Consider the following 21,101-nt stretch of genomic DNA (forward strand, 5'->3'; position numbering starts at 1 on the left):
GATGAAAGATGCATAACCAGATCCTCCCAATATTAGCAAGCTTGAAGAATAGTAGAAAATAAGCCTGAAATATAGAGGAGGAACAGAGAGGGCCTTGAAAAACAAGGTGAAGGGGGTTATATTTGATGTGAACATGGTGAGGAGACTCTTCAGTGCAGGATGAAAATGGTGATTTAAAAGGAGGACTTGGTATGCCGCAATCTGCCATAAAACCTTAATTTAAGTGATTCACTGTAGCATCTTGCAATGAATTACTACAAGAGTTAATCAGGTCCCAGGACCTGAATTGTATTCTTTTCCCTTCTGATAGATTATACGGTGTGGGAACTCAGCATGGCTCTAGGAGTTTCATAGAACTATATGTAATATTTAATTAATTGACTATGGTGAATTATAGACCAAGTGATCATGGTGAAAGCCCTGTAAGGTGAGATCCTTGTTCATTTACTGCAGGCATCTGGCTTGCAGGAGATAAATTATTTGTTCAATGAATGAGTGAGTGGAATAGTCATGCGCTTGACAGAGTTGGGTTAGATAGGATCTGCTGCTAGCTGTGTGACCTCTGAGATCTTTAACCTGGCTAAGGGTCAGTTTTCTCATCTGGAAAAGAAGGAGAAGACTTCACTCAGAGGATTTTAAATGGGAGCTTATGGGAAAATCTCTGACAGAGTGGACACTTAGTAATTTAATTTCCTTCTGTTACTTTGGAGATGCTGAACCTGTACTGATTATGATTTCTTATCAGCTTTTCCCAAGAGCTCCATGACTTAAAATAGGGCATATGGTAACACTTAGTTTTTGCCATTTTCAGTCCTTTTAGTGTAAACTTGAAATTCTGTCTCTGAAATTTACTAGCTAAGTGACCTTGGGCATTCTCTTTGTGCTTCAGCTTCTTTTTCTACAAAATGGGTATAATAATAGTACCTGTCTCATAGGAGTAGTGTAAGGATTGAGATGGTATATTACCGGTTTGTACTAGGCCCTGAAAGGCAGAAGGCACTCAATAAATGTTAGCTGTAATTATTTAGAATTTAAGTTTAAAAAAAAAAGATTTTATTTGAGAGAGAGAGAGAGAGAGGGAGAGAGAAACAAGGAGGGGTAGCTGAAGAGGGAGAAGCAGGCTCCCCACTGAACAGGGAACCCAACGCTGATGCCAGGCTCCATCCCAGGACTCTGGGATCATGACCTGAGTTATCCAGGAACCCCTGGAATTTCATTTTTTACTCCCCTTAATGCTGTCAACTTTTCTCCCCTCCCTCCTGTCGGCATTCTCAACGCCTACAATCTCTTCCGGAGAATAAGCTGATTCTGCGGTGCAGTCTGAAATAATTGGGTTCGGTAGATTCTTCTAGACACGACAAATCGAGAGACTTAGAGTGGAAAGAAAAGTAGGAGCCTTAAGACATGGAAGAGAGAGACTTTTTGAACTTGTCACATAGAAGAGGCCGGGAAAAGAAAAGGCTTAAGCAAGGAAGCAAGTGCGTCCACTTTCCAGTGAATTTGGAGACAGCAAACAATATTCACATGTAAGTCCCCCCATGCCTCAGTACTCCTCTCTGGAATGTTCATCAGCTTCCTACAGTACGCACGGTGTCCCTCCTCTTGTCACGATGAGCATTTTCCTACTTTGAAATAAGTAGGTGCATTGTTCCTAGAAAGTGGAGAGAAGTCAAGGAAAACAGTCGCTGCGTGGGGGCTGGAGCGTCTGTCGTGAGGTTATGGAGGACGCCTTGCAACATCATCCTACCCCCAGCGCCGAGCACAGTGCCTAGCTTAGCAGGAGCTCCAAACGTGTGTCTAGAATGGTTTTCAAACTTTAGTTGGCCTTGTCAAGGAGGATTGTCGTGCCCACACGCGGCCGCCAGCAGGTCCGCGCCTAGAAATAACATTTATTCTAAGGAGCTCGGCGCAGGGATTCTTGGGAAGCTGCTCCCCTCCCGCATTTGCCTTGTCGCTCCTCCCCCCGCCCCCTCTCCCCGGGTCGCCTTTGAAAGAACTAGCGCGCCACGTGATTCTCTCCTTTCTCCCACCTCCGAAAGCCTGACTGATAATGGGCAAGAGCGCAGGCCAACCGTAAAGCTCTCCTTCGCCTCGCAGCCAATAGAAAGAGGCGATGAGCATGGGGCTCAGCTTTTGTGACTTCCCCCGTGCCCTCACGCCTCCTCCAAGGTTCAACATTTGACAACTCGCGCGGCCAATGAGAAGTTCCGACTGCGCCTGGGGGGGCGGGACCGGCCCGGCGATTGACGCCCCCGCCTGGCCAATGAGGTGTCGCACGGGCGGGAGGGGTGTAGGCCGGAACCAATGGCGCGGTGCCAATCACGAGCATCAGGGAAAGGGCGGGACGAGAGTGTCCAAGGGAGGGAGGGGAAGGCCCAGGGAACCGAGCCGCGCTGCCGCGGCCGCTGCGCCCCGAGCTGGAGGAGGGAGAAGCCAGGAAGAAGATGGCGGCCGTGGCTGCAGAGGCGGCAGCGACCGCAGCGTCCCCCGGGGAGGGGGGCGCCGGCGAGGCCGAGCCGGAGATGGAGCCGATCCCCGGCAGCGAGGCCGGCACGGACCCCCTCCCGGTCACGGCGACTGAGGCGTCTGTGCCGGACGGCGAGGCCGACGGGCAGCAGCCCTCTCCGCGGGCCGACGAGCCGCCGCTGCCGCCCCTGCCGCCGCCGCCGCCGCCGCCGCCGCCGCCGCCGCCGGGGGAGCCCGCCCGCAGCCCCGAGGCGGCGGGGCCCGAGCTGGAGGCGGACGAGAAGCTGCCGGCCCGGGCGGCGGAGCCGGCGGCGGCCGCGCCTCCGGGGCCCGCCGACCTCCCGCCTGCCCCCGCCGCGCCGCCCGCGCAGCCGCCCGCGCCCGCGCCCGCGCCCGAGCAGCCGCCGCCGCCGCCGCCGCCGCAGCCCGCAGCCCCGGCGCGCGTGGACTCGGCGGTGTCGCAGCTGATCCCCGGCGCCGAGGTGCGGGTCACGCTGGACCACATCATCGAGGACGCGCTCGTCGTGTCGTTCCGTCTGGGGGAGAAGCTCTTCTCCGGGGTCCTCATGGATCTGTCCAAAAGGTACCGCGCCCGCCCCCAGCACGCCCCCGGGCCCGCTTGGTCCCCAGGGAGGGAGCGAGCCGCCGCGGCCCCCCGCCCCGGCCTGCGGCCGCCCGAGCCCTGGGGTCGCGAGCGCGGCCCCGCCCCCGCCCCCGGTGGGCGCCCGAGAGCGCAGGTGTGTGGCCGGCGGCCGCGCGCACCTCTGCAGCCCGGCTCGGCGCGCCCCCCGGGGCTGCTGGGGCAGTGCCGGCCGCGGAAGGAGCTGCGCGGAGGACCTGGTGCCGGGAGCCGGGCGGGGGACGCTGCTCGTGGGGGCGCTTTCCCCCTGAAATTCACCTTTATCGAGGCTGGAGAAAGGGGCGTGTGCGTCGGGGTCCCCGAAAGGTTAGCTGTCATCCCTTACGGCCGGGCCGGGGCCCGGGCGGGGGGGGGGGGGGACTATTCGTCAGACGCGAACGTCTTGACTGCTCCGCTCACCGTGAGAGCTAATTACCCCTTGGATAACTGCAGCGGGAAAGCACCTTTGGCTAATTAAAGTGATAGTTTTAAGAAAGGCCTAAAGAAGAGAGAGCTTTTGGGTTTGTTTTTTTGTTTTGTTTTTGTTTTTACATTTTATAATATCAAGGTGGCATGGTATCGAAATGCCCAAATAATCGACTTCTGAACTGTAGGTAACAGTTTACGTACGAAGGGCAAGAAGGTGGAATTCACCCGCAAGCCTTTGGCTTAGCACATTGTCATCGTTGATTTGAAATGTGTATGGGCATTGCTTTAAACAGGTAAAGAAGGTATCCTAAGTCTAGAGTTAAGTTAACCTTTGTATTCTCTTCTTTTGCAGATATGAAGTGCAGAGACTCCCATTCACGGCTCTCCATTCTGTTTCCTGCAACAGCACACACTCTGATGGGTATCTCACCTGTTTGGAAATGGCTTACTTTAATATGTTTTATTTATTTTTTTTATTTTTAAAATTTATTTATGTGAGAGAGAGCATTGAGCAGGGAGAGGGGCAGAGGGACAAGCAGATTCCTCACTGAGCAGGTCTGGGGTGGGATCAACCCCTAAGACCCTGAGATCATGACCTGAGCTGAAGGCAGATGATTAAGGACTCAGCCACTGCAGGGGCCCCCAGTATGTCCCCCCACCCCCAGTATGTTTTATTTTTAACTCCTTGCTGTAGCATCAAAGACACCATCTTTTTCCCATTTGGAGGCCGGTCGGGGAGGGAGGGAGGGAATTTAATATACTTGTGGAAGGCAGTTAGAGGGCAGGAGAGACCTGAGAAAATAAAAAAATATAAAAATACACATTGAAGTAGGGCCCTTGGGCAGGGAAGAAGATGGGAGCCTTTATAATTATTGTTTTTTTAAGATTTATTTGGGAGAGATCACGAGTGGGTGAAAGGGCACAGGGAGAGAAGAATATCCAAGGAGACTCCTTCCTTCATAGCAGGGAAGCCCCCTCACCTCCCCAGTTTATCTCACAAACCATGAGATCAGGACCTGAGCTGAAACCAAGAGTGGATGTTTAACCGAGTGAGCTACCCAGTGCCCTACTTCTTTTTTTTTTTTTTTTTTTTCTTCCAGGTTTTTTTTTATTTATGTATTTTAGAGAGCAAGCATGAGCAGGGGAGGAGAGAATTGAAAGGAGAGAATCTTAAGCAGACTCTTCACTGAGTTCGGAGTCTTCTCATGTCCCATGAGATCCTGAGCTGAAACCAAGTCCTTCGGTTAACCAATAGAGCCATCCAGGCACCCCAACAATTATTTCTGTACATTGTTTAACCTCAAAAGCTTTTTTTAGTTTTCTTTCCTTTTTTTTTTTTTGAGAATTTTGGATTAGGACCTTTGTACTTATGTTTTCATAGTTAGAAAGCAGGATGAGACCAATGTGCTTCCTACTGATGTATTTAATAGTGAAGGAGAGAGAGACTCAGTAGTGTGTATGCTATTGAATCAAACAGAAGTGAAGGCCAGTGATTGTGTGAGAATCTGGATTTCAAATCTGCAAAAGGAAGGTGTAAAAGGTAAGTTGTTCCTGGAAGTGAAACGGATAGTTCTTTCCTCTGTTGAGGCGCTCATTGTGTTGGTGTTTTATTTTTTAAAATTTTCTTTGATAGGAAATGGCAGTATATTTTTTGACTTTTGTTCTGCTTTGCCAACCGTGCTTCTTACAGACACCAGTTCTTTGGTTGAAGGAGTTATTTTTATTATGAACCTTTTGCATTTTAATGTTAGGAGGTGAAAGGTCTGTGTCATGAAAATCTTTTGTGAAAGGTCAAGGAAATCCTGTCACCTTTTCATTCAACTATTATTTATTGATCACATCTGTGTGTAAGGCACCCTCTTAGTATTTGGAATATTACGAGATATGGTCCCTGCCTCTGGAAGTTTCTATTTGGGTGGTAACCACATTGTGGAATTGGTGAAGAAAAAGGGTCTTTAAGATTTAGCACTTGAAGGAATTATCGGACTAATGAATGACTAGTTGGGTATTTTTTTTTTTAAACATTTTATTTATTTATTCATTAGAGATACACAGAGAGAGAGAGGCAGAGACACAGGCAGAGGGAGAAACAGGCTCCATGCAAGGAGCCCGATGTGGGACTCGATCCCGGGTCTCCAGGATCACACCCTGGGCTGCAGGCGGCGCTAAACCGCTGAGCCACCCGGGCTGCCCGGGTATTTTTTTTTTTTTTTTTATAACGGAAAAGCAGATCTGCCCATATATTTTGTAATCTGTGCTTTACCTTGATTGAATACTCGATGCGCAGTTAACTGATAATCCAGTAGATGCTCTAGATTGTACCACGATTGTGACTACAGTAATCAGCTGCTTTAAAAACAGTTTGCATCATATTCGAATTGGCCATTTAATGAAATCTTTGGGTAAAAATAACAAGAGCTTCCTATTATGTACCAGGCATTGTACCACTTGCTCTAGTCTTTATAACTCTTGGTATTTTTCATTTATATAGGAGGAAATTGAAGTTCATTTAATTTGGCCAGTCATTGAGCTTACAAATGGCAAAGTAAGGATTCAAATGTAGGTTGATCTGATTCTAAAGCCTATACTTCTACATTCATGTTAGAAAGTTGGGCTGACAAATTTTCTTTTAAATAAACTGCATATTTCTGAACTTCAGTGCCTATCCTGATTTCAGTAGCTGTACAGGATAATACAACTGGTATGGGTATTGGAGCAAATGGATTCTTTAGTCAGGTAATAGCCATGAGACCTTCTGCTCTGGAGCTTCCTCATTTCCTTAGCTTTAGCTGTGTATTGCAGAACACACAGCAGCCTCTGAAGTCGTGATTCTTGCCTGTTCAGTGAGGTACTCAGGAAAGAATTAACATTTGGGAGACTATTAAGTGCTTCATGTATGTGTATTGTTTTCTTTAGTCTTAAAAAGGAAAAGGGCCAGTTACTGCCTTTTTGATAATTTTATTCTGGCATTATCCATGGTACAGAAATGTTTTTTAAAGTTGGAAGAGTTGTTCACTGTGTTCAGTCCTCATATACAGCTTGTCATATATATGGATTGCTCTAGACTCTGCTTTTGTAAGCATTTAACATTCTTCACCTTCTATCATTGTAGTATTTTTTGCCTTATTTTTAGTTATTTGATTGAATAGCACATTTTTGAGGAGAGTCTTTTCATGGAGAAAAGGAACAGGACCCACGTAATTTAAAAGAATAGAAAGTGATAGTACCACTTACCAAGTAGTAGCAGATTGATCTGGACAGAGTGTCAAGGTAGTTGGGGTCCAACTTCTGGTGCCACGCTCTCTAGTTAACACTATGACTTTGGGCAAAACTCCGTGCCTCTTTGGGCTCCAGTCTCTCTAGTTCTTAGGAGGTTCATTCGATTTCAGGCAGTTCACAAACCCAAACAAGCAAATAAACTTCACGACTTGGTTTATGTATAGAGTGAGTAGGATGACCAGGTCGTATGGTTTTCCTGTATCATCCCAGTTTGATTGTTACTTCCCCCTCATGTCTTCAAAGTAGCTTGCTTTGGCTACTATACAAATGACATGGTCACCCTAAAAATGAAGATACTTGAATATCTGGTTAAAAATTTTATGTAGCATAGGATTTATTTATTTTTATTTTTTTATTTATTTATGATAGAGAGAGAGAGAGAGAGAGGCAGAGACATAAGCAGAGGGAGAAGCAGGCTCCATGCACCGGGAGCCCGATGTGGGATTCGATCCCGGGTCTCCAGGATCGCACCCTGGGCCAAAGGCAGGTGCCAAACTGCTGCGCCACCCAGGGATCCCCAGCATAGGATTTATTTGAAACTGAAAACCCTTTTATGGCATTCTTTAGTTTATTCTAGGCTCCTCCTCTGTTGTTTTATACCCAGCTGTCTTAGATAGTTTGAATTACCTGCCTACTCCTGAATTCATTAGGAATAGGTAAAGCCAATAATCTAATAGTAGCAGATAAAAGTAATCAGCTAACCCACAAATACAGTTTGGTCTCTTCCCTAACCTTAAACTTTTGAAATTTTGACAAACATACATTTGTTTCTTCTTTAGCATTATAGAATTCACATTCCTTCAGGTTGCTAAACTGTCTTAATGATTATTTTAGAATAATCAGTGGTTGTACTGTAATTTTTTTGTTTTTATTATGGGAAATGAACCTCCATGTATGTATTATCCTTGCTCTGACATTTATCAACTATTAATCAAACTTGCTTCATCTTATGTCTACTTCACTGGATTATTTTGAAGAAAATCCTAAACATGTTTTCTTCATCATAAGAATTTTGGTATAGATCTCTGAAAAGAAGTATTTTAAAGCCGTAATGTACTACTGTTATTGCAACTAAAATAATAACAGTGTTGCTTTCTATCATCCTATAGCGAGTCAGTGTTAAAATTTCAGTGTTTCAAAATGAACGTCTCAGTCAACATCTAAGTTTTGTTCAAATTAGGATCCAACTAAAGTTTATACTTTGTAATTGGTTGATAAGTTTCATGTTTTTCATCTGTAGTTCTCTTGCCATTATATTTTATTCCCTTGAAGTTGATTTGTTAAGCCATAGACTTAGGCAGAATTTTCCACATTTTGGATTTTTTTCCAATTGCATCCCATTAGATGAATTTCCATGACTTTTAAAAATAGTTCTTTTCCTTCAGGAGCAGACTGAAGGGACAACCACCACAGCCCTCTGAGGGCCTCTTTAGAAAGCCTCTCGTCCCTTGTTTTGGGTCAGTAGAAATGATACGGAAACCTCTTACCTGCTTGCACACTTGAGACCTATCCTTTAGCACACATCTAACTTTAATGATTACAAATATAGAAAAATTTAACCAGTCAGGATTATCTGCAAAGGGTAAAAGTCTTCAGCCCTAGTTTCTGAAAAGGTATTTATCAGCTCAGTCCATACCTGAAGGGACGGTATTTACTGGGACTTAGGGTTTCTGACTACACAGAGGGATCATTTCAACTATTTTATTGCTGTTCTCTACATCTTGAAAAGTAGTTATAAAACCACTTTGAATACCTGAAAAATCTCTTGAATTCCATTTTTTTTTGGATCTGATATGAATTAAGGAGTCATGAAGTAAATGTTTATGCATAAAAACCCTTGTCATTTTAAGTTTTTGGTACATACTTTTTAAAGGTTGTAGCTAGTTATATTTCAGAATTGACCTTTTATAAATACTGACATTTTGTGTGTATCTGTGGGGTACTGTTAATTAAAGAGAATCGAGGGGATTTCTTTTAAAAAAAACTTCAGATTTCACTAAGTTCTTAAAATAATTTGTAGAAAAGTTACTTGTTTTTTAAGGAAATATAAACCAAGACAATGATTTTTTTTCTTTACAGAGACCATGAAACGTATGGTGCAATAGCTCTACTTTTGGTGGGAAAAATATACAGCCATTCTGGTGAAGCAGTGAGTAGTGGTATTAGTAGCTTATACTAAGCATCCAGGTTGAGAATTTAGGTCCTCACATAGTGTGCTTGAATAATTGTGTTGAGTTATACATATTTAAAACACATTTTTTTTTGGTGATTATTCTGCTTTTATTCTAAGGTGTTGATAAAGGGTTCCCATAGTAAGCCCAGAGCCAAATGCCAATCACTTTCTGATCCAGACATTTAGGACACCCACTACTAAACCAGTGTATATGTTGTATTGAAAGAGTGCTCTCTTCCCTAGCATGTTGCACTGCAACGAATTGTTGGACATTAAAAACTTAGTTTGTAAAAATCCTGTAACAAACATCATGGTATTAAAAACAGATTTTAAAACTAAGTTTTATAAACTGGATAACTAGATACTGTAAACATAAACTATGCCAGGCATGTTTTAATGGACTTGGGGTTTCTAATGAGGTTAATTTTCAGCCTTTTAGTGTAAGACAGACCATACTTCACTGTGTACTGTTTCAAAGCAAAGTTCTTGATAAAACTATATTTAAGCTTCCTAAGATCCATTTTTCTCTGGGAAACTATTAAAGGGTTTGTGCAATATGTATTCATCTTCTCTGTTATGGTGGAGTTAATGTCACATTGATAAAAAATGAAAGATGTTCTTAGTACTTATTTGTGCCTATGAAGTGCATCCTATTTCTTGATATTTATTGGCCCTATTCTCCCTAAATTCCCAGATTAATTTAGGCACACATTGTCAGCAAGACAGAGCTTGCTCTAGTGGCAGATCTTGCAAGAAAGTAAGTGGAGGTTAAGTTACACTTTGGGTGAATTTAATATAGAATGTTTTTGCTAAATACTTTGGTCAGTGATCCTGTAAACAAATGTGCTTAAGATTTCTGAGCTCTACTCCAATTTGCAGTTTTAACCAAGATGATTCTGATGCAGGGTGATTCTTGTACCATATTTGGAGATAAGCAATTTTTAGGGAGTAGCTTTGCCAAAATAGGGCCATAAATTTGTTAAACCTATCTTAAAAGTTACTGGTTAATTTTGATTGGGATGTAATTACAAAGTAAGCAATACATATGGGGATGGGCCACTTGGGTGGCAGATCCAGATCCTTATTATAGAACTGGTAATTAGACTTGCAAATAGGTTTCTTAAATCTGGTTGCCTACTAGGAATTTAGTAGTTCATAACTTTCATCTTTTTCCCTTGGACCAATTTTATACAGTCACCTTACAATAGAATAGTGTTTTTTAGCCTTTTAAAACTCATAATTGAGTATTTGATATTTAATTTTCACTTTCTGCATATTCTCACCATATAGGAAGGTTGCCATATATGGCACTATATAACACTATATGTTTCTCACTCTTAAACTAGGCACTGGGCCAACCCCCTTGTTTATATTGTTTTCAGTTACTCTCTGGGAAATCCAGTGATGTAAATTCTGCTAATCCCCATTTCACAGATAAAGACACTGAGGCTCAGAGATTAAGTAAATTGCCCCAAGTTATAATATATTTTATATTTATATTAAAATATAAGATATTAGTGGGAAAAGATGCCCTTTTTGAACAATATGCAGTTCTTTAAGATTTGAAAACAATCTTATTCCAAATCTAATATACTTCTATTTTTACCATTCTCATTTAGCTTATGATTTTAAGGAGGAGTTATCTTGGTAGGTAGAAATGATAAACTCTTTGTTACTCTCTCAACCAGGCAATAGCTGCTTTTGAAATATGAATAGCTCATCAGTTCAATTTAGTGAACACTTTGGGCATTTTTGGAAGTGGGGTTTTTCTTCATATATGGTTCTGAGATGTTTTGCCTTGGTTGGCCTGGCCCTGGCAACAGTGGAGTCCACTTGAGAGAGAAATCAGAAAACATCATATTTGAGTCTCCCTGAGCACAGGATCAGCATTTAAGTGCTGGCTGGCTGAATTGGAAAATAATTTAAAGACTAAAACACTGTAAGTTTTTGAACAGCCTATTTTTGGTAAACTAGAAATTGAGAAATAGTTATTTTGAAAAAGTCTGTTGAGAAATAATTTAGGCCTCTGTATGGTGTGGACTCCATTAGACATAATACAAGAGAAATATTAAAAGTACTTAGAATTCATAATAGAAACCTAGAAAATGTAAAACTGCCTTTTGGTGTCTTAGAGCCTAGACTAAGGGAATTCTGTTCAAGAATTTGTATTTACATTAATAATAGTGAAAAAGATCCTTATATACCCAGTGTTCATTTTCTTGGGAATAGGTCAGCTATATTGCTCTGTGATGTACAAAAGTGAGGTCAAGATTTGTCTGCTCTTAAAAATATTTGGCACTTTATGGCACTTACAATTTTCTTGGATGATTATTTTTAAAAAGAATTTACTATTAAGGAATAATAATTTGAATACCATACAGTTGTTACTAGTATTTGTGTTTTTAAAAAGACTGAAGCATAAGTGTTTTCTCTATAGTTGTCTCTTTTTATTTCCAAACCTAGATATCCAGGTAAGTTTTTAGAGGATTATTTGAAGGTATGTGATTAGGAGCTTAAACTCTAAATTATTAGCATTTACCCCCTACCCTCTCCAAAAGCAATCATGCTGTTATAAAAGAGGATTCGATAGACTTTTAAAAGACTGAGTAAATTTTTATGGTTAGAGAGATGTTATTTTAAAACATTGATGCAGCATCCCTCCCCATCAGTTACTTAGAAAGGTATTTCCTGGTTCATAGTTGATGCGTGTTTTGTTTTTATCTTTTTTTTTTAATTTTTTTTGTAAATTTTTATTATGATAGTCACAGAGAGAGAGAGAGAGGCAGAGACATAGGCAGAGAGAGAAGCAGGCTCCATGCACCGGGAGCCCGACGTGGGATTCGATCCCAGGTCTCTAGGATCACGCCCTGGGCCAAAGGCAGGTGCTAAACCGCTGCGCCACCCAGGGATCCCCTTGTTTTTATCTTAATAAAGTTATCTTCCGTACCTCCTTGCCCATTTTGATATCCGTAGTCCCTGCTGCAAATTGCTCTTGTAATACTTTGTTTTTAATTAAAAACATCACTCATATTCACTTATAGTTAATAAAATTGAATGCACCTTAATAATAGTTACCATATATTGTGCTTACTTACTGTGTACTAGGTTCTAAGGTGAGCAATTATGCATGTTCTTTTTTTTTTTTAAATTTATTTTAGAGCACACAAGTGCCCATGAGCAGGGGAGGGCGAGGCAGAGATTCTTTTTTTTTAATTTTTATGATAGTCACAGAGAGAGAGAGAGAGGCAGAGACACGGGCAGAGGGAGAAGCAGGCTCCATACACCGGGAGCCCGACGTGGGATTCGATCCCGGGTCTCCAGGATCGCGCCCTGGGCCAAAGGCAGGCGCCAAACCGCTGTGCCACCCAGGGATCCCGAGACAGACATTCTTAAACTGACTATACTTCTTAAGCTGAGGTGGGGCTTAATCACCTGACCCTGAGAGCATGACCTGAGCCAAAACCAAGCCTCGATGCTTAACAGACTGAACCACCCAGGTGCCCCTATTTATGCATATTCTTAATTAAACTATATGATAATCCTTTGAAGTTACTGAACTACAATTCCGATATCCAAAAAGCTCTGAAAACTAAACTTTTAACTTTTTTGGTGGGAAAACCTAACTTGACTGAAATTATGTGAGATTATATATCCCATTTAGTGTGAATGTTTTTTCATTTCCTTTTTTTTTTTTTTTTTTTAAGTTTTTATTTATTCGGGACACTTGGGTGGCTCAGCGTCTGGGCGTCTGTCTTTGGCTCAGGGCATGATCCCGGTCTGAGGATCGAGTCCCACATCGGGCTCCTGTTGAGGAGCCTGCTTCTCCCTCTGCCTGTGTCTCTGCCTCTCTCTGTGTCTCTCATGAATAAATAAATAAAATATTTTTTAATAAAAAAATTTTATTTATTAAAAATTATATTTAAAATTATATTTAAAATTATAATATAATAATTAAAATTATATTTAAAATTATATTTATTAAAATTATTATTTATTTTTTTAAATAAAAACTTTTATTTATTCATGAGAGACACAGGCAAAGACCTAGGCAGAGGGAGAAGTAGACTCCCTGCGGGGAGCCTGATGCAGGACCCTGGGATCCCGCCCTGAGCCAAAGGCAGATGCTCAACCCCTGAGCCACCCAGGCAGCCTTGTTTTTTTGTTTCATTGCTAAAGTAGTAATACGCTTGATGATAGGCTGCTTATTATCTGAAAAGCCAGAAAAATTCCGAATTCTGAAGCCTGTTTATCTCCATGGGAGAAATCAGCATGTAGACCTGAGTTCCTCTACTTCATTAGTGGGGAGGTGGAGGCAGAGGAGAGGGGTTAAGTAACTTGATGAAATGAAGGGAGGCGGCCGCAACAGCAGCTGCAGTAGCAGTAGCCGTAGTAGTGGTGGTGCTAGTGTGGTGGTGGTGTAGGAGTACCAGCAAAGAAGTGGCTTCGGGTTGGCTGCTTGGATTCATATGCTGGCTCTACTGCTTACTACCTGTTTGATGTTGGGAAGGTCGCTTACTCTCTCTCTAAAACGGGGTAGTATTAACACTTTAAAAGGGTTGTGGTGATTAAATGAGTTAATGTAAATAAGTATGTACTAAAATAGTTCCTGGCACATAGTAAGTGCTATATGTATTAACTATTACAACTTTTAATAAGTAGTTCCTAAGTGGCAGAATTAATTAGTATGGGTTTACTTGACTAGCCACTCAACCTAAATCCTGTTGTATTGCAGTATGATCTAGATCTTTAAAATTCCTTGAAGTGATTTGTAGAAGCTTCAGGTAATACCTGAAGTATAATTTTCCCCTTTTAGTAAAGATGGATGACATTTATTATTTTACTAGGTAACGAGGTAACAAGGAGATCCTTGCATAAAGTATGGTATAGAATGTTTCTCAATCTTTTCTACCCACTAACCCCTTGGGACAGATGGCTTGTGAGGAAGTTATGTTGTATTGCAGTATGATCTAGATCTTTAAAATTCCTTGAAGTGATTTGTAGAAGCTTCAGGTAATACCTGAAGTATAATTTTCCCCTTTTAGTAAAGATGGATGACATTTATTATTTTACTAGGTAACGAGGTAACAAGGAGATCCTTGCATAAAGTATGGTATAGAATGTTTCTCAATCTTTTCTACCCACTAACCCCTTGGGACAGATGGCTTGTGAGGAAGTTATGGGCTCTCTCATGAAGAAAAAGTTAGTCTCGGATAAATTTAGTCCTTACAGTGTTTCTGTTTTCTTTATGCTTTTAAAACATTGAAAAGTGCTCCCCTTTGAGAATGACGCATTTCAAAGTTAGCAAAAGGAAGATAATTTTGTGCTTTTCTTTGCATTTATTAGATGATGGGACTAGACTAGCATAGCTGAGCTTGGTTTTCTTTGTTTTTGGTTTGTTGTTTTTCGCTGAGCTTGTTTTTAACAGTGATTGAGACACTTTCAATCACATCACTGTATAATCAGAAGCCGTCATTGGCCTCGTTGTAAGAGACTAGTGTTACCATTCAACACACTCACACACCCTCATTAGCAGTGCTCTGCCTCATATGCACTCTTCAGCATGCCTTCTCTTACTGCCAGATGGATTATCTTTATTTTATTGCTTGTTTAAGCCTCTAAATTCTTACCTGTCTCATGGAAAGGGGAATCAGGTTGCTGACTTCCGATTCCTAATGCTGCATCTGGTCATTTGTTAGTTTTTACTACACCTGTTCAGTATTTCAGTTTTTTAAACCAGCTGAAATTGGTTACCAGCATTCAAAAATGTGTAACCACTCTTTACCACTCCCTGTTTCCCTTTTCCATAACTCTACCTGTGCCCTTCTAGGTGTGGTCCTTTCCTGCAAAGCTGGTTGCCTGATCACTAATCCACAGTGATTCTTTTCCCTCTCAAGTTTCTTTTGGCAAGAAGTGTTACATTCTGGTCTTGCCTACTACTGAAGTTTGGTTCTAGGGCTGGGACTTAGTTTTATACTATCTGAATAATTAACATAGTTGTACCTGAATATAAATTTTGTGCTTAGTGGTACTTGAGAGGTATTTGCTGACATTTCTGCTTAAGTAGGATAATTTTTAAAATTTATCATTTATTTTAAGTAGGCTACACACCCAGTGTGGGGCTTCAACTCATGACCCTGAGATCAAGTTGCATGCTCTACTGACTGAGCCAGCCAGGTGCCCCAAAATTTTCTTTCATATAAACTTTCTTTGCTTAAATGTTTTGGTGGAGCTGTGGTGAGCTAAATTTAAGATTATATTTTTTGCAACTAATGTTTAAAACCTTTTTATTTTGAAATATCAAACATAGAGAACTCTTAAGCTTTCTCTAGATTCACTGATTTTTAGTATTTTGCCATGTTTGCCTTATTGTTCTTTATTTTTTTTTAGTATTTTGAGAGTAGGTTACATATACCCTAAAACTTGTGCATTTATTTCTTAAGATCAATAGTTTTCTTTCTTTTTTTTTTTTTTTTTTAATTTTGTTTATTCATGAGAGACACAGAGAGAGAGGCAGAGAGAGAAGCAGGCTCCATGCAGGGAGCCTGATGTGGGACTCGATCCTGGGACTCCAGGATCACACTCTGGGCCAAAGGCAGACGCTCAACCGCTGAGCCACCCAGGGGTCCTGAGATCAATAGTTTTCAAATTCAAGAAACAGTACTTTTATCTAATTTGCAGCTCGTGTTTCATTATTTTGTCAATTTTTCTAGTGATGCCCTTTATTTTATTTTATTTTTTAAGATTTATTTATTTATGATAGACCTAGAGAGAGAGAGGGGCAGAGACACAGGAGGAGGGAGAAGCAGGCTCCATGCAGGGAGCCCGATGTGGGGCTCGATCCCGGAACTCCAGGATCGCGCCCTGGGCCAAAGGCAGGTGCTAAACCGCTGAGCCACCCAGGGATCCCCTAGTGATTGATGCCCTTTAAAGCTTTTTTCTTCATCCAGTAAATGATCATGTATTGCATTTAGCTGCAATAGAATATATGTAATAGGGGTTAATTCCTCAATTTAGGTTTATCTGATAGTTACAAAAGGTTTGGGTTATATAGGCAAAGAAGTGTTCTCAGGTATTGCAGGCATCATTTGCTTTCATTGGTAATGTTCACTTGGATTCTCCCTCAGGTCAAGGTGTTGTCCTGTTACTCCCTCAGTGTAGTTACTGTTATTTCCTTTGTATGCATCATTCCTTTACTACCATGAAAATATTACACTGCTTCTTATCAAACTTTTTCCTTCTAAGTTAGGTACATATACAGTTACAAATTTTTTTTTTTTTTTTACAATTTTTTTTAATTGTGGTAAAAAACACATAATATGGGCCATCTTAACCATTTTTTAGAAAGATTTATTTATTTTAGAGTGAGCCAGGGTAAGGCAGAGTGGGAGAAAAAAATCTCAAGCAGACTCCCTGCTGAGCACAAAAGCTAAAGCCCAACAGGAGGCTGAGATCTTGACCTGAGCCAGAATCAGTAGTCAGCGGGCTTAACCGATTGTGGCACTTTGGTGTCTCCTATCTTAACCATTTTTAAGTATATTATTCAGTAACTAGTGTTAAGTTCATATTGTGAAACAGATCTCCAGAACTTTTTAATCTTATAAAACTAAAACTCGACCTATTAGACAACTTCCTGTTTCTCCCTCCCCTCAATCATGGACAACCACCATTCTACTAGATATCTTAAAGAAGGTGGAATCATACAGTCTCTCTGTTTTTGTTTCTGGCTTACTGTAGTTAGCATAATGTTCTCAAGGTTCATCCATGTGGTTGCATGTGTGAGATTTCATTTTAAGGCTGAATAGTATTCCATTGTATGTATATACCATGTTTTATTTATGTATTTGTCGATAGGTGTTTGGGTTTCTGCTTCTCGGTTCTTGTGAATAATGCTGCTATGAACATGGTTATGTAAATATTTCTTGGAGACCCCATTATCAATTATTTTGGATATATACCCAGAATTTTGGGGAGCTTATTATATAAACACTTACTTTGTAAAAAATATTTTCTGTGTATAGCTTATTGAATTAATTTCATTTGTCCTGAGAGTAAATTTTGATATCATAGCCAATTTCCAGAGATGAAATGTGAACCAAAATAAGTTTGCTTTATAGTTTTCTCTCCTTTGTGATTTAACCTGTTGCTAATTTAAGGAAGAAGTAATTTCTGAAAACATCTGCTTGCATTGAAATAGATGTGGATTATTTTTCATGTGGTTAATTGCATATAAATTTTTTTTTTACTGTAGAATCCTTAAGAGAACATAATTCTGGGAAGGAAAGATTTCTTTTTGTTTTCTGTTTATTGGAGGGAAGTCTGGTCCAGCTAGAAAATTAGGGCCTGTCTCAACTATTCTGAACTCTTTGAGTGCCAAATTTCTTAGGACCTCTGTTTGCTTGCCTAAAATATAATACCTTAGTTTTTAAATTTTTACTGTACATTCTTTAGAAGAATTTCCTCCAAAAGTTGGAACTTTGGCAACCAGAATTTGAAGGAAGAAAATGAGAAATTAGTTGTGTACTATTGAACTATTATAAACAGGAAGGAGAAGAATATATTCCTAGGTCAGAGATGAGGTGATTGAGGTTGCCGTGAAGTTAATGCTGATAAACAGTAGTAGATCAGTGTTTAAAAAAGAACTTTCAGAGTAAGAGGTAAGAGTTATTGGTCAACATTTTTGTTTTGTTTGACATATTTCTGTGGAAAGGGAATTGAGATTATAGTTTTCACTCCAAGGAGTGAAACATGTTTAGGTATAGGATTGATTAAGCAAATACCATAATTTTATCAGTGGGTGAATGAAAGCTTCATTTAGTTAAAGCTGGAATCATCAATAAAACTCAGGCCTCTAAAGTGGAACCTAAATTTAGAAAATATTCTTACCCTTCATGATAGTCACATTTTGAATTTGGGCTTACTAAATGCTCTGTATTACATTTGCTTCACCTTCACATTAGGTGAAGATCCGTTTTCCTTGACACAAAATAACTATTAAGCCCCAATGTTCTCCCTCCTCAAAATTTTGGCTGTCTTTACTCCTAAATTATTAAGAAGGTAACTAGATTTAAAACTCTATTTTATAGATTCACAGAAATTTTCAAAGATAGTTCAGAAAGGTCTCTGGTACACCTGGTTTTCCTCAGAAGCTATTCTTATTTTTTTAAGGTTTTCAAATCTTTTATCAATTTGTTGGTGTTTTTTTTTTTTTTTTTTTTTTTAAGCAAGAGCCCCCAAGCAAGGGAGGGGAGCAGAGACAGAGGCAGACAGAGAATCTTAAGCAAATTCCCCGTTGAGTGGGGAGCCCAACATGGGCTCAGTCTTACGACCATGAGATCACAACCTGAGCTGAAACCAGGAGTTGGATTCTTTTTTTTTTTTTTTATTTATGATAGGCACACAGTGAGAGAGAGAGAGAGGCAGAGACACAGGCAGAGGGAGAAGCAGGCTCCATGCACCGGAAGCCCGACGTGGGATTCGATCCCGGGTCTCCAGGATCGCGCCCTGGGCCAAAGGCAGGCGCCAAACCGCTGCGCCACCCAGGGATCCCCGAGTTGGATTCTTTCGCCAGCTGAGCCACCCAGGCGCCCCAACATGGGGCTCAAACTCACAACCCCAAGATTGAGTCACATGTTCCACTGACTGAGCCAGCCAGGTGCCCCAGAAACTATTTTTAAGTAAGCCATAATACCTGTATATTCTTCCTTTAGAATTTTTGGGTAGTGGTTAAAGAACACTGAAAATAGGTAAGGGTTAGGATGAGTCATGGACACGTTAATACCTTCTTGCTGCATGAAGGAAGGGGTAGGGAAAAGAGGAGAGATACTTTGTATCTTACTGCTCAAGTCTTTTTTTTTTTTTTTTTTTGTCTTTTACTGTTCAAGTCTTAAAGAATTTGTGAGATTTTCTTCTAGAAAAAGCTCAAGCAAAGGATACTGGTCAGTCTTCCACCTCTGGAGTGATTGAAATCCTCCTATGCTGAGGTCATCCTTTGGTGAGCATTCACCTGAGACAAAAATACCTTCACCTTAGAAAAAGCTAATGCAAAAGTGCTTGCTAAAAATTTAAATCCTGTATTCCATTCTAGAGGAGGGTTTTAATGATTCAGTCTTGAGGCAGGGCCTAGGAATCTTCATTTTCAAACACCACAGAGTGTTATGTTGCAGATTTCTATAGAACACACTTGAAAAGTTAGATTTTGGGATTTTAAAGAGGTTTCTTGTTTGTTTCTTTTTTTTGTTTTGTTTTGTTTTGTTTTTTAAGTAGGTTCCATGCCTAACATGGTGCTTGAACTCAACTCTGAGATAGTCACATGCTGTACTGACTAAGCCAGCCAGGTGCCCAAAGAGGGCATAGTTTTGTTGCTACTTTATATTCTTATTAAGGTTACAGTTTCATACATGGATGGTTTTCAAACTTTTGAGCATAGTTACAAATGTCTTTTACATGTGGATGTATATGTACATACATACATGAAACAGTTTCATTGCAGTTACATATATTTAGACTCTGAATTTTAAAATTTAAATGGTAATTGTGATCCTGGAAATTGCACAACCAACGTCTCCACCCTTAGTTTGAAAACTGTCATTTTACTAAGTGTTATCCATGTTAGGAAGACAACGTGATTACTGAGATGGAGTAGTACATTGGATAGCCCTTTTCTTCTTTTTATTTTTTTTATTTATTTATGATAGTCACACAGAGAGAGGGAGAGGCAGAGACACAGGCAGAGGGAGAAGCAGGCTCCATGCACCAGGAGCCCGACGTGGGACTCGATCCCGGGTCTCCAGGATCGCGCCCTGGGCCAAAGGCAGGCGCCAAACCGCTGTGCCACCCAGGGATCCCAGCCCTTTTCTTCTTAAGATGATTTAATCTTTCTGGTCCTTTGAGAAAGTTTTTTTTTTTTTTTTTTTTTTAAAGATTTTATTTATTCATGAGAGAGACAGAGAGAGGCAGAGACAGAGGGAGAGGGAGAAGCAGGCTCCATGCAGGGAGCCTGACATGGGGCTCGATCCCGGGTCCCCAAGGTCATGCTCTGGGCTGAAGGTGGCGCTAAACCACTGAGCCACCTGGGCTGCCCATGAGAAAGTTTTTATTACTTAAAAATATTTTTGCTTTTGCCAAACATCTACCACCCACAATTCCCAGCTTGGTTTCTTTTTTCCCCTTTTTGGTGCCTTATTACATAATGAAGTGCCTTCCTATGTTACTTAAAAGTGGTTAATGCTTATACTTTATTTTTATTTTTTAAAGATTTATTTATTTATTCATGAGAGACATAGGCAGAGGGAGAAGCAGGCCCCCTGCAGGAGCCCGATGTGGGACTCGATCCCAGAACTCCAGGATCATGCCCTGAGCCTAAGGCAGATGCTCAACCACTGAGCCACCCTGGCGTCCCAGTGCTTGTATTTTATATGCTTTAGAGGGAAAGGCAAGGAAAAAAAAAAAAAAAACCCAGACGTGAAATTAATATTTTTATTAAACTTTACCTGAGGGAAGACATAATAGATTCTACAGCTTATTTGGCATAAAGTTCTAAAATAATTGGCTAGATCGTCCTCACTTTGAGATTATAAATTAAAGATATAGAAATGATCTTAATGTCTAGAAAATTAGTTGAAAATAAGATCAAATTAATTAAATGAAGTAAATTTTATCAAGAAAATGACTGGCATTTTCCTATTACTCCCTACCTGAATTCTTTAAAGTAGGAAATAGTGTTAGCCCATTTTACACATACAAAAACTGCATCTAGAAAGGTTTAGTAACATCATGGATACAAAGTTGGTAAGAATAGGTGTGAAACTCTACCTCAGACATTAGGATGATTATAATTTTAGTTATGTCTAATAAAAGGATGGGTATTTTTTATTTGTTCCTGTGAAAACACCATGTGAAAGTGCAATGGGGCAAAATGATAGCTTTTTAAGAGTTAGAAATTTGATTGCTGATGCCACTAGTGGTCACATCTCAGATGAGTTACATTGTTTATGTAGCTCTGTTTCTCTCTCTCATCTTAAAGTGGTCATTGAGCACCTACATTATAAGAAAATGCTAAATGCTCAAATTGCCTTGCAAGTAAATAGGAAGCAAACATTTTAAGTATTAGATGCCATGTTAGAATAGAAAGCCACT

At 40.6% G+C, this 21,101-nt stretch overlaps 1 protein-coding gene across 25 annotated transcripts in view; it reads left to right on the forward strand.

The window, feature by feature from the left end:
- Nucleotides 1–2,367: 2,367 nt before the first annotated feature.
- The window catches only part of PWWP2A (PWWP domain containing 2A), a 37,502-nt gene continuing 18,768 nt past the window's right edge, over nt 2,368–21,101 (forward strand). For 3 of the 25 annotated variants that reach the window (XR_012029900.1, XM_072824304.1, XM_072824303.1), the window contains exon 1: nt 2,368–3,049. Coding sequence is in view for 4 of the 25 variants with exons in the window: in XM_072824304.1 (XP_072680405.1) it covers nt 2,445–3,049 (605 nt within the window). In the remaining 21 variants the exon portion in view is untranslated. Of the gene's footprint in view, nt 3,050–3,260; nt 3,413–3,550; nt 3,808–3,866; nt 3,936–3,965; nt 5,055–8,231; nt 8,251–8,872; nt 8,943–9,660; nt 9,724–10,750; nt 10,906–13,313; nt 13,474–18,366; nt 18,641–18,852; nt 18,958–21,101 lie in introns of those variants that run through there. The other 22 variants (XR_012029905.1, XM_072824306.1, XM_072824305.1 and 19 more) reach the window with 20 other exon arrangements.

Source organism: Canis lupus, chromosome 4 (genome assembly GCF_048164855.1).
Source record: "Canis lupus baileyi chromosome 4, mCanLup2.hap1, whole genome shotgun sequence".
In the NCBI taxonomy this organism is placed as follows: domain Eukaryota; kingdom Metazoa; phylum Chordata; class Mammalia; order Carnivora; family Canidae; genus Canis; species Canis lupus.